This window comes from Xiphias gladius, chromosome 17, assembly GCF_016859285.1.
Source record: "Xiphias gladius isolate SHS-SW01 ecotype Sanya breed wild chromosome 17, ASM1685928v1, whole genome shotgun sequence".
Lineage (NCBI taxonomy): Eukaryota > Metazoa > Chordata > Actinopteri > Istiophoriformes > Xiphiidae > Xiphias > Xiphias gladius.
This window is the reverse complement of record NC_053416.1, coordinates 19,435,900-19,449,645: the sequence shown is the minus strand read 5'-3', so window position 1 is coordinate 19,449,645 and position 13,746 is coordinate 19,435,900. Positions and strand designations below refer to the sequence as shown.

Genomic DNA, 13,746 nt, shown 5'->3' with positions numbered 1-13,746 from the left:
ATTAAGGAGCTTTACCGTACAGGTTCCATTTGGAGAATTTGAACAGTTCCTTTGTCTCTCTTTGTGTCTACCTGTCATTTCTGCCAACCGAAGTCATTTCACCCTCTATGGCCTGATCCTAAATTACACAATTTATACTGAATCATGTATGAAGAGGAATGTAATAACACAATATAAAATTGGTTCACTATGTTCACATACACATCCAGAACTGCTATATGGAGACATCTGACTTTATAAAAACTGTGGATTTCCCATCAGTTACAACTTAACGCTACAACCGTAGCTTAAAAGGTGGTGAGCTCTATGATCCAAGGATTAAATCCCTGAGGAGCCGAGAAATCGAGACACGGTTGGTAAATAGACATAATAATCTGATTATGGCAATGGTCAGACTATATCATCATTCCAGTTAAGACATCTACGTGTGTTTCTAAAAAGATTGTTGGATTGATGATACTGTTTTGCTACGCATATTGTAAAAACTAGCTGAACACACTTTCTTACTCATGGAACATCTTTGGCTGTCTTTTCCAACAGGTGATTTGCTCTCGACATGAAACCCCTTTATTAGTTATTATGGAAATAATCACATTAACATAACAGCATGGTGTGTACATGAGTTTGATGTTACTTGGGCTACATCAAATTTACTCCAAATTACTTTGACAGATGACTGTTCTCATATATCCACCAAAGGAATGAATGTAATATTTTAATGTTTAATCCTCATGAGAAGCACAGGAGTTAGTATTATGAATGGCAATACAAAATCATTTGGCCTATTCCCACCCAGGCTCTTCCTGACCACCTCGGTTTACCATGGACATACTGTGTAAAAGGTCTTTTCGAGACTTTACCAAAAACCAGTCTGTACTGTCAGAATTCCTTTCTATCAGTTTGCGTTTATAATTCAGATATGATCCTATAAAGTACAAACAGCCAGGCTTTACGGACTGAATACGTGCTCCTCCGCAAAGCTACATTAAAAAACAGATCTCTGGGTTAAATGGGAGGTCAAATAAGGATTTTTAAATGTTATGCAACGGTTTTTGCACATTCACATTTACATCCGAAAACACAATAACAAAGACTGCTATAAACTATAAAACAAACAACTACTATAACAGCATAACATGAAAAAATAAAATGAGAAAGTAAAGAGTATGTTCCGTATATTTCCTGGTTTTCTGTTTGTGTTGGATCTTTCAGTGATGTTTTGAACTCAGAGGCAGTCATAAAACCCTTTATTCAAATAATGGAAGATATAAGGTTGATTACAGATATCAGTGAAGTGTAATGCTTGAGTAATAATCTATTTAGTTAATTTAAATATATCATGCTCAATGAATGCATTGGCCTACGGGCTTCAGCAAATCATCCAAAAACAACCAGAAGGCAACCAAGAGGAGCAGCTTAACAATATGCACACACACACACACCCATCTAAATACACGTCTATTTCCAGGCAAACATACTGGTCTCACATTTCATCCAGAATGACAGATAACAAACAGAACCATAAGCAGTTAAATGGAAGAGTTTAACATTTTAATGCTTGCCAGAACTTTTCAAAAAAGTAAAAATCCCACATTTCGATTGGTATCAGGATGGTACTTAACTAATTCCAATTTGTAAACAATAACAAGTTTGTGATGCATTTTAGAAACCTGTCAAAGGTCGTATTTGTTAGACTCTTCTCTCAGGCAAGGATATCTGAAATACTCCTAATATCAAAAACAGAATTATGGATAAACATAACAGACTGACAACTCGAGAGACGAGGACACAGATTATAACAAGAGTATCCAGTAATGTTAGTGGCTCTGAGGTTGTACTTCGACACAGCAATGGTTTGCACAAAATGTTAATGTTGGCATGGAAACATTTTCACAATGACAATGCTAACATGATGACGATCACCATCTTAGTTTAGGCTCTTAGCGTGCTAACATTTGCTAATTAGTTCAGTCAGTCAGTTAGCAGTTATTTGCTACCTACCAAAGTATTGGAGAAATGCTGACCTGGTGATTGTGCTAGATGGAAAGTCAGGGGATAAAGTTATTAATATTTTGACCAAATTTAATGGTAATCCATCAAATAGCGAGATGAAAAGGCATTAAGGATTTCCAAAGTCACTAAGATTAATCATCTGGACACAATGGATATCTTTACCAACTTTAATAGTACCAATCCAAGACATTTCACTAAAAAAACAAAAAATAACCACTTGTCAGCAGAAGGACAATTCAGGGGGAACCAAAGAAAGAAAAAGAAATGTCAGAAATGCACAGACGAGCTTTTACCACAAAAGGCTATTGTCCAGCAATCAATGACGTGGTCTGACAGAGCTCCAGCCGTTCCTTGCTAAGTAGTCCATTCTTACGGGCGAGTATCGTTTTTAAAGGCTGCTCACTGCTCTGACAGATGAGAATGGTCACAATGAGCTGGCTCTCCATCACCAGGAGAGAAGCAGAGGCAGAGGACCGTCTTATAACTGACAGACAATTGCCTGACCACCTGGCAGTCGCTTGGACTGACAATGTTCGATATTTTGAAGATGGCGGTCGATGTTAGAGCCTCTAAATTATACACAAGGTCCTCTGGGACATCTCTCCAATACAACTCACTACAGAGAGCGAGGCTCACGGTCCCATCGCAGGCCTCTGCTCTGTGTATGTATTGTCTGAACCAAAGACATGCTTGGGAATGGATGAATGTCTGTGCTACTCTGCTTTATTTTAACCAGTGCCTTAAAGTCAGGGATGTTATTTCCGCTGCAAGAATTTAGTGTTTTTGTTCATCTTATGATGAGTTTGTCATAGGTAGTACGTGTACTTAAAATCATACATCACAGGGAAAAAAATCAAGACATAAGTAAAAGCACAGTGGAGTGCAAAAGCAGCCAGGCTGCAACTATAACCGCAATAACTTTCCTCGGCGTCTTGCAAACCTGGTTTGCTTGTGTTTGTCTCTGGCTATTTTCAATTACTCGTGGAGCGACTATCCCCTTCCTTGATCTATCCACAACATTGCTATCTTTCTCTGCTACTTATAATATGTTTACTCATCCTGATGAATTCAATTACATCTTTTCAGAGGAAATTACTGTGGGGGTGGCTCAGCCTGCCAAAGGTCAGCACCAACTGTGAATACTAAAACTACTCCCCCAAACACATTACATAGCCTATTACCCGCTGCTTTCCACACAGCACTCTCCAACCCTCCATAAGCCTTTCCACTGCCACAGATGAAATGCTTTCTAGATGGGATCTGGCGTGGAGAAGAGGGGAAGAGAGCTAGAGCTGTCCCCAGGCCTAATCGTTTCAGAGAGCCATCCCCGCTGCAGCCGCAAAACACGCCAGTGCTGATTAGGGAGGTGTACACGGCCAGGCATAGTGTGAAAGGTGGGGAAAGGAGGCTTGGCCTTGGGGAGGCTAGCCATGCCGACTCTTTTTTTCCATGGACGACTGGTAGGATCGATAAGGCGCAAGGCCAAAGGCAACGCAGGTAGAAAGTAAGCCAGTGACGTACTACCTTGACAAAGTGGTAGACATCTCTTCATTTAGGGTTTTGCTAGAGGGTTACTCTTCACTTAGAATAAATTAAATGTGGATGCCCCACCACCACCACCGACACCGACTGACCAGGCACAGTTTCTGAGTCCACTGCCCTCCCTGCTGGATGTCCTACCATGATCCTCTGCTTTGAGAGAGAGATTTCATGAGCGGAGCAGCTCAGAGTGCCCAACCCGGAGAAAAAAATCTCTCCTCTGCTGAGGATATATGGTGACAATTTCATTGGAAAACCTTTTACTTTAAATCTCTGAAGAGATTGTTGTGTTGAGACAAAACACAGGCTGTCGGAGAAACTTTTTACATAATTATCTAAACGGAAGAATCCTTTTCAGGTCTATTCAAACTGTCAAACTGATTAAGCAAACAGGACAGGAAATGCTATGAAGATAAAAGCCAGTTTCTTCTCTCTACATTGTTGTATTTTTTTTGACTATTTCACGGTACTATGTAGTACTACTGTAGTAGTACTATATTATATTTTTTATATTATACTTTAATTTAAATTGGGTGTAAAAACAGACTCTAATTTACCTGGGATCAGAATGTAGGCTACATGCTCCAAAAGATAATGTACAAAGGCAAATTATGTAAAGGTTGTTATGCTCTAAAATCATTATATATTGTTGCTGCATTCTCTCTGTAAATCTGTGTGTCAACAGTAATTTCTACGTGAAGGATTATGTTGTATGAGTATGACGTCAGTGTTGGTGTTATTTTAACATTCAAACAAATTATATGTGTGAATATATGAATTTAAGGATGCAGACTTCAAAACATACACATATTATTAATTGAGCCATTGACATTGTGTCACTTCAAATACAGGAAGATGATCCTGCTTCTTGACCAAATTGTAAGAATGCAGGAAAAAAATAAACATGTGTCATATCACTTCACATTGTCCATATCTGAGTTGTAAGACTGAACTGTAGTCTACTTCAAGATTTAGAAGTACAGCCTGATTTAGTGAGAACACTGGGGATTATTTTCTATAGGGTAAAACCAGCTGTTGGAGAACCAATCTAAGCAAAACACTGATGATATTCAAAATGATCCTTGCAAACATACTCTTTTCCCTCTGACAAATAAACCTCCACACGTTTGAGGGTGAAAATATGTGAGGCAATGATTCAAATTAGGATGCATAGAACATTCTCACAGAGCGAGAGAGGCATTTGCACATGAAGAGTTGAAAATGAGTCGCATTCAGCCAAGCTGTGAGCTCCACCTAGGAGGCAGTGAAAGAGACCAAGACAGGCACAGAAAGGGGCTGAGGCAGGCAGGCGCCAAGCCTTGAAGAGGGGCATTCTGGCATAATGACTCTCATTTACCATTGACAGGCCTTGGGAAAGTTAAACTAATTATGACAGCACACAGATGCTGAATAGCCCTTGATGAAGTTAATCACTGGCAATCCAACAAACAGGTGTTGACTGATTTCTCTTACCTCCCCTGGAATTATAGGATGTTCCAATTTTTCTAGCGTACCATGATCCTGGGAAATTTTAATGAACATTTGTGAATATGATAGACACCTCATACTTTGGAAAACAGAAAACTGGTGTCGTGACCTATGCTAGTTTGAAACACAAAATGAGCTTCATTCCACTGTATTGGTAACAGGTGTCAATACAAAAGCATTCTCACGGAAATGTTACGTCAGCCTTTCTGTGAGCTCAGTAGCTCAATGGCTGTCAGTAGAGCAGATTTAATATGTTCCTCTTCCAATATTAACCTTAGAGACCAACACAACATGATAAGGTAGCCTATTTAAATTTGTTTTGACCTGGTCACAGACTTAAATAAGTTTTAGGGTCATAGACTTAAATAAGGTAAGAAAAATGTTTCTGTTTCCATGTGAAGTGGGTGCTAAATTATTGTATGACATGATCTAAAATGGAATGTGGTAAAGTAATAATTATCATTTGTCATATATTGTCGATCTACTGATGTCTTATCCAATATGATCCATTACAAATAATCTTCTGATCTTAAACAACAAAAATTAAAGGAAGACTTATTGTTGATATCCAAATCAGACTTCCAACTATAACACATTAATATAACCAGTAGTGGCATTTCAAGTAGAGCTCTGTCAACCAGGATGAGATCATAACTAAAATTAATGAGCTTTCAGATACATAAAACATCTTTTTCTCCAACTCCCAGATCACTACAGATCGCTGTTAGGCTGTTAGATGGAGATAATGTGTAGGCATAAAGATAATAGGCTTGGCTGTATGTCATTAAGTTGTGTAAAACTTCAAGGGCCTCACTAGCGCCAATGAAAACTCTCCACACTGAATGGATACATGAATAGCTATTAATTATCTGAAAGGTTTTTATTAGATGTACTCATTTGAATATCTTTACAAAATTCAATTAATAGGCTGATTTGTTGGGAATGGATGGGTAACTGCTGAAAGAAAAAAATATTTTTTTAAGTAAATATAGGTTCAGTACACTGGCTTTCTAAAGTAGACTGGGAACATGTCTAATCATAATTTATTGGCGGGTGGTAGGAAGATTTATACAGTTTATATTCCTCTAATATATCTGACATAGAATCTGACCAGACAGAATACTGTAAATGTAACAGCTACTTCTGATAACATGCTTCACATAGAGTATAATTTTGATGGATACCACTTGTGACAAGATCAAGCTGTTGCCTTCTGGATGTCTATGCAAGTCAATGTTTATAAAAAGTTCAATCACTTTGTCCCTGAGAGATTTGCAGGGAGATAATTAATGGCCCGTAGCGTTCTCACACACTGCTAAGTATGACTTGTTGCAGTTTGGAAATCCCATCCTCAAAACATGGTTGCTGGTTGTTGTGCATGGGCATCTCTTTTAATCGCACGACACATACCTCAACCAATTCACACAAAATCTACTTTTAATTCTAATAAAGTAAATGCTGTTTTTATTATATTTATACTTTATATTAATTAACTTTTTTTAATTTACCCTTCTGTGATTTGAGAGAGACTGTACCTCACACGACAAGCAGCCATTCAATCAAAGGACAAACGACCTCCTCTTATTAATGTGAAAAAATAAAGGGAACAAAGGCTTGAGCGATTAATTTCCGAAACAACATCATTTGTTATAACCATGAACTTTGTGCCATTTAGTCCTATGCTTTTTTTTTTAACTTAAACAGTGGGTAGTTTCTGTATTTCTTGCATGCTTACATTTCCTTTTGTCTTTTGGCTTGCCGTCTATGCGATGCTATTGTTTTCACTAATTTCATCCTAGATGAACATTTACGTATGAAAGAAATATGATGCTAAAATTGTAGTCTAAGGCCAGGACAAGCTGCTTTCTGTAATATGTAAAAAAAATCTTTAATCCATCTGCTTGTGCACTTTTTCTGACTTTGAAAAGACGTGAAAAGTTAGAAGCCAATATAATCTCATATTAATTCACGAAACAAGAGAGAAAATTAAAACATTTCAAGCAATGTAATGTTTTAGCTGTTAATATCTACATTTGGTGAAATTTTAATGACACAACTCTGGCTCCTACAGTGACAACACACAGTACAGGGTGTTGTTTAAAAAAATCAACACTGTGCCTGAATACTTCAGTTGCATCCAGCACATGCAAAAAAAAAAACATAATAAGCTATTGGAAATAAATGTTTTATGAGGCACTTTTGATGTACTGTTCACACTCAAGTGTGAAATCCTGAATAACAAAAGCAGCCTCATCTTGCACTGCAAATAGCAGGTGTAAGGCACAATTGAACATGAATAGAAAATAAAAACCAGCTGTTAAGGAACAATCAGTTGCTTGTACTTCTGATGACCCCATAAAGCTATAATTATAACTTAAATGATTAACTGAAAGGGACATTTTTCTTTACACAATATTTTGATGATTACACTGGGGAAAATAATGGCACAGTTCCCAAAATCTTGCAAAAAATCTCTGTTCCTGTGCTCACGACAGTGAGATAAATGGGTGTTGTATTCCCTGCGAGGTAACAGACTGAGGCAAGTTCACAACAACAGGCTGTGCCATAAACGAGAAATTAAGACCTCTTCTAAACCAAAACTTCATTCGCTCCCATGCGTGCATACACATTCAAACCTTCTAGCAATGGCAAAACATGAAAACCATGAGAATTGAAAATCGAACTGGCCCACCTTGGACAATCTACAAAGAGATGAACAATAGCTGGCCAAGCAACAGCAGAGAATTCACTAATGGAAGCTGTTAAATTTCATTTTCTTCTAAAAATAGTGCACTGTGCACTTTTTCCTCTCCCCAGAGTTTTGACCTGTGAGAGAACTATGCAGGTGCGTTCTGGGGATATGTGCAATTGTGACTCTGAAAGAACTCAGAAAAATCACACATCTTCTGCTACCAAGCAGTATTTTACAGCGTTCCACTGCTGAGTGGGAGTCTATTCAAACAACTTAATTAAACATTTAAACAAAATAAAATGTCCTCTGAGGCTATTAGGTTATACCACAAATAGATGGATTTTGCACTTTGCTTACATGAGGTTGTGAAACTATGTACTGAAGGAATGCAGCACCTTTCCTCCGCTAAATATTCAATCAGCGGATGTTTTGCTGATGGTGTAATATATTGTTTCCGGCACTGGTCCAGAATTGCACCCCAGTTTTGGATGGGCCAAGGCGTAGCCGAATGAATGAAACAGCCCAGGCAATATGAATTCATTTTCACAGTTATTGTACTGTTTAGTAATCACTCGGTTCCCATAAATGTCTTCAGTTTCAACATGAAACAGAGAGCGTTCATGAAAGGTTTCATTAAAAAGAGGATGTGGAAAGGCGTTCAATCTACTGGCATTTATTCCGCCTCTTGCTAAAGAAATGTGTTAGAATATTATGTGTTACAATGAACTGATGAGCTGATGTGTGTTCATGTAAGAAAAAACTGTCAAATTGTTATTTTTACTGTATATTTAACATTTAATCCTGCTCAGATAAATAAGCTCAGATATACATATCAATTTATCAAGCCTTAGCTGGGACTGTACAGTGACTGCACATTGCATGATATTTTATTCACCTTATTTATAAGTCATTACTGATTCTCAGCACACTGGACAAACTGTATATGCGTGCACTGCCTTGGAGGTGACTTGACAAATAAGAGATCTACTGTGCGTTACACATAAAGAAAAAAAAAAAAAAAGGACGGTGACTGTAAAACTGTGTGGACTAGTTGAAACACAGAAAGCATCGTTGCAATGATGAAGAGAGAGAGAAGACGCGCGACGGAGAAATGATTAGAACAAGGGCCACTGTGCGCGGATCCGTCCCCACAAGCACTAAACTGTGTCAAACAGCTTGGTCAGTAATCTTCAGCAATTCCTGAGGATTAGAGTCTTATTACCGAGCACCGTCTGCCTCACAGAGCTCGCCGCCTCAGTCACTTCCTCACTGTTTACTCCGAGTTTCGGCAAATAACTGAAAAATGTCCACTGGAAAACGGAGCGCGTTGCCTTGAATGCGTTTTTGTTTTTTGTTTTTTTGTTTTTTTTTGTTTTTCAAGCGTTTCGTTTGGATGTCTTACCAAGACCCCCCGCTCTATCTCTGGCCAAATGCGCGTGTGGCTGTGTCTGCGAGCGTGTCCGCGTGTGCTGCAGTCCGAAGAGGTTCTCGAAGTTGTGGCCGACGCTAAAAGCCGTTATGTAACCGCTAAACACCTTTTATCCGGTGGCGAAATGGGGGGGATCCATAACTTCTCATTAGCCACACTCCGCGTGTAGTGCGGAGCCACATGGGGGGAAACGATTTTCATTTATTTCCGTGCATGCTTCTAATTTCATATTTGAGTTGCCCGTGTAGTTCAAAAGTAGTAGTTCAGAATCTGTGTAATTGGTTAATAGAAGTATCTTTGCGGTCTACAACTTCGTACCTTCGCACCGTCACATTGTGAACCTGCTATCAGTTTGTAAGCACTCCATTTTGTTCATGCCGCCACATGCAGAGTCGGGAACCGCGGTGCCGTCGCCCAGCGCTCAGCTCTGCGCCCTCGCCTCGCATAGTCGGACGGAAGGGAGCACACGGAACAATGGGCGCAAAGTGCGTGCGAGACCCAAGTTCTTACCTTGCCCGTGGCTTCCGGCCGCGGCGGCCGCGAGGACCGCGACCGTGAAGAGGGTCTTCAGCGGACAGTCTCGTCTCACACACATGTCTACTAAAGTCGGGCTCGCTCTGCGCGTAGCTACAGAGAACGTCCTTGTGTTGAGAAAGAATACTTCCCAGGGCTTAACAAGAGAAAAAAAAAAAAAAAAGAAAGAAAGAGAAGAAGAAAAAAAAAAAAGCAAGCGAAGCGAGAATGTCAACGTCTGCGAAACACAGACGGAGCCGCGCGGGTTGCCGTCGCACTTCCTTTATAATTGGCGGAGGGGGGAAGACAGTCGACGATGATCAGGCGAAACGCGGAGGTCGCCTCTCAGGTTGGACCATCGCTAAGCGGATTCCTGGCTGTGTGAGCTGTCGGCGCACGGAGAGCAGAAGCCGCCGAGGCTTCAGCACCGCGGACAGCTCCTAGCGTCCGCTGGTGGAACAACCTCCGCAAAGTTAGTTGAGGGAGTTAGAGCCCCGTACACTCTCTGCCTTTTCCTTACATTTCCTTTACACTCGTTGGCTTCAGTCTTCTTTTTAATTTCATCACTAAGCGTTTTTTTCACGTTTATCTACTGTTTTCCTCGACATCACAGTCGTGTAATCGGGTTCAAGTGTACAGAAAAGGGGATATTTTTAGGCATACCGATCTAGTGCTGCTGTTCACAACGAGCACCAACAAACTGTGTACCTGTCATTTCTATCCGGATTATTTAGTCCTTTATTTGAACTGATAGTCTCGCCAGATCAAAATCTCTCTTTTCAAAAGAGGCCTTTGAACAAGAGAATAAAAATATAGAGTGTGAGCATGGACAAAAACACAACAAATTCACAACAAGCATAGCCTGAAATTTTTACATCAAGTACACAGAACAGTAGTCACATATTAGAAAAACAACTGAAAGGAGAATTCAATGTGTTTGAGCGCAATATTTTTAAAATCCGCAAAAGCAACGAAAGAGTTTAAAAGGATTTTAAAAAAACCCTTAGTAAGTCATTCCATTGGTGAATAGCATAGTATTAAAACTAGTTTTGGAAAACGCAGTTCAGATTATGTTAAAATATCCTGTGTCCCAAGATTATAACGACCTTATTTACATTAGAGAGTAGAGAAAGTTTTATTGGCATGAGAATTTGCAGTCCACTTCAATAGATGTACAGCGCAACCCTCCTCTGTTGGCCAAGAGGAGCAACCAACCTTTTCACACAGGACACAATGGTGAGTGAGGAATTTATCACATGTGGTAAAGCACAGTGATCCGTGACACACGGAGTCGAGAGGCTTGAAGGTGGAAGGAGAGGCGTGCATGTTTACAACATCACCATGAAAGACAGGATGGTGGATCAAAGAATGTTCGTCTGTACGGAAATCGGATTTTTGATCTTCAATTTGCTGGTCAAGTGTGCCACATGGATCTTAAAAGTGAGCGCTGTCTAGCCAGATACCTAAATATTTGTAATCTTTGTATGCTTTTGTCCATACCACAATTACGTTGCATTACATTTAACTACCGACCCTAATTTTGACACACACCATTCTCCTTTTTTGCCTGCAGAGTCAGGACTGAAGCTGAGTCATAATTTTCCCGTCTCTTCTTCTTCTTTTTAAAATCCTTTTTCCCAAGCTCAAGCTCAGCCTCTGCATGAAAAAGCCCCGAGGTGAAATGTTCCTCAGGTGCTGGAAATAATCATGACATGAGTCTCCGAGTCTCTTAGGTCAATTCTTTTGTCCCTTTTCTTGGTTCAGTTTATGTCTCAGGGCTGTATCTATTTGCCAGTGACGGATGTCTGCCCAGTGCTTGAAGGAGAACTTTAATGAATAAAGTGGGGTTGCTAAAAGTGGTTACTGAGGGTAAACCAGTAAAAGTTAACTGGTACAGTGCAGTATTTTGAGCAGTATAGCAAGAGCCAACGCCTTGATGAGAATATAAACTGTAGCATGAGCAAGACACTGAACTCCTAGAAGCTATAGGGCTGTTGATCTATGACCTCTGACGTCCCTCTGGAGTCCGAGTAAGTGGAAAGATGATTCGCCTGAAAGATCAATTAGGTATTACATCATTGTTCTTGTAACAGGAGTTAATCAGAGTAAGGGAAGTTATCAAAGGCTATCTTAGCCTTCCAAGTAGTTGCTACCGACTGTGCTTTTAATTCATCACTAATCTCATCATCCAGTCTGAGTATGACAAAAGTGATTTTTCGGAAATTACTAGTCTGATAAATTTGTAGAAATATACTCCCCCCTTATGACACCAAAACAGTCAAGTATTAGTAGATAGTAGCTATAATGCTTATCATTACACCCCCTTTAGTTATCTAGGTCATATTAGTCTGTTATATGAAAAGAGGCTTAATATAGCCAGTAAAATACTTGCTATGTGTCCACATTCTGTTCATCCAGTCAGTGATTTCTGCGTAAGTTGTGCAAAGACAATGAAATTCACAAAACTTTCACAGTCTACAGAGAGAAATAAGCAACACAACATAGCGCTTTTCAGGACAGATTTCTCTGCTATTGTATTGCACTCTGTAACCTGAACAGAAAAAGATACAGCCGGTTGACGTGCATTCACACGCATCCTGTGTGGCAAGACAGAGCACAACAACAGCATCAAAATAAAAGTAATTAGAAGACAAGAATAGAGATGGGGTTGTGAGTGGGGAATAAAGGTGTTGCAAGAGAACCAGAGACAGACTTTATTGAAGACACTGAAATAGTATATGTAAGCAGACACTGTTTCAAAAAGACCACTCCTTCTAAAAATAAAATGTGCACAGTGGAAGCAATAAAATGTGCACTTGTTCTTTGAATTCTACAAATGCAGTATCCAATCATAAGCCATGTGTGATTTGTTTCTGTCACACCTCTGGCCCTTCAGACTCTACTGCCCGGGCTTAAGAGAAATTTTACTTTGGAAATATTGTGTATGTCAGTGTCATTGCACACAGACCCATTTTGTACTCTCCTTTATTCTCTCCTTCTCCTTTTCCCTTTTTTATCTTTGACTTCTCTTTCAGGTTCTATTTGACTTTGTCTCACTTTGCTTCTCTCCGTCTCCTCTATCACCGCGCCAACGTGTCTCTCTTCCATCTAAATTTATCTTTCTGTTTCCCTCCCCATCCCCAAGCATGGGATACTCTCCTTGCATCACTTCCATACTCCCTCTGGCCTGACTCAGAAACGGCTCTAATGGTGCAACTTTCCCTTTAGTGAAGCTCGGTGAAGCCATAAAGCAGCCCTGAGGTCTAGTTGGCAGCCAGATGGTTGCAGCCGAGCTTTCATTCTGCTAATGGGTAGGGGGGGGGGGAGCTGAGCAGTTAATGAAAATCAGACTCTCGAAATGAAATGACCAATGTCCCAAGGTAATGACGCACACATCGGCAGCAAGCCTTTACAAGCATTAAGGTAATCTTAGATGGCAGGATTATGTAAAAACATCTTATGATGACTGTTCATTAGATAGCTAAGGACTGACTGATTATTACATGGCATGTTCAGCTAACAAACACGCTCCTACTGACTCAGAGCCCTATCTGTGATAAGTGCTTCATCCAAGCAAGGCTGAGTGCCAAATGCTATCAATGAGTCTCTACCCACGCAGCATTATAGCGTACAAATTATGGCCCATATTACAGTCACAGACAACAATATTACAGTTACAGGACTCACAAATGCATGCAGGGCTAATCATCGTGCATTACATTCACAGTGCAGAACCGTGACCCCTTTCAGCCAACAATCACAATTAGCGTACTGTCCCGAAATCTGTCCACCGCTCGCTGCTATTTACTAGTATTTGTCTTGCATTAGGCTATGCCAATCACACTTCAGCTGTTAGAGGGGAGGAAAACATGAGAGATTTAGTGTTTGAAACTGAGGGATAATATCAGAGTTTGAGGTAGAAATGAATATATACCAGAACCAGCCCAGTTGGTAACAGCATATTTCCCTATCTGATGTAACTCAGTCCTTGGTTGATTGTTCCTGTTTGTTGTTTGTTTGTTTGTTTTTTTACCTAAAGTTTTACTGAGTTTTGAAGTTTTTTTTCATATTT

General features: G+C 39.8%; 1 protein-coding gene across 1 annotated transcript in view; it reads right to left on the bottom strand.

Moving 5' to 3' along the window:
- The window catches only part of LOC120802901 (seizure protein 6 homolog), an 85,355-nt gene extending 75,599 nt beyond the window's left edge, over positions 1 to 9,756 (bottom strand). The window contains exon 1 of the mRNA XM_040151084.1: positions 9,672 to 9,756. Coding sequence (XP_040007018.1) covers positions 9,672 to 9,756 — 85 coding nt within the window. The remainder of the gene's footprint in view (positions 1 to 9,671) is intronic.
- Between the last annotated feature and the right edge of the window lie 3,990 nt (positions 9,757 to 13,746).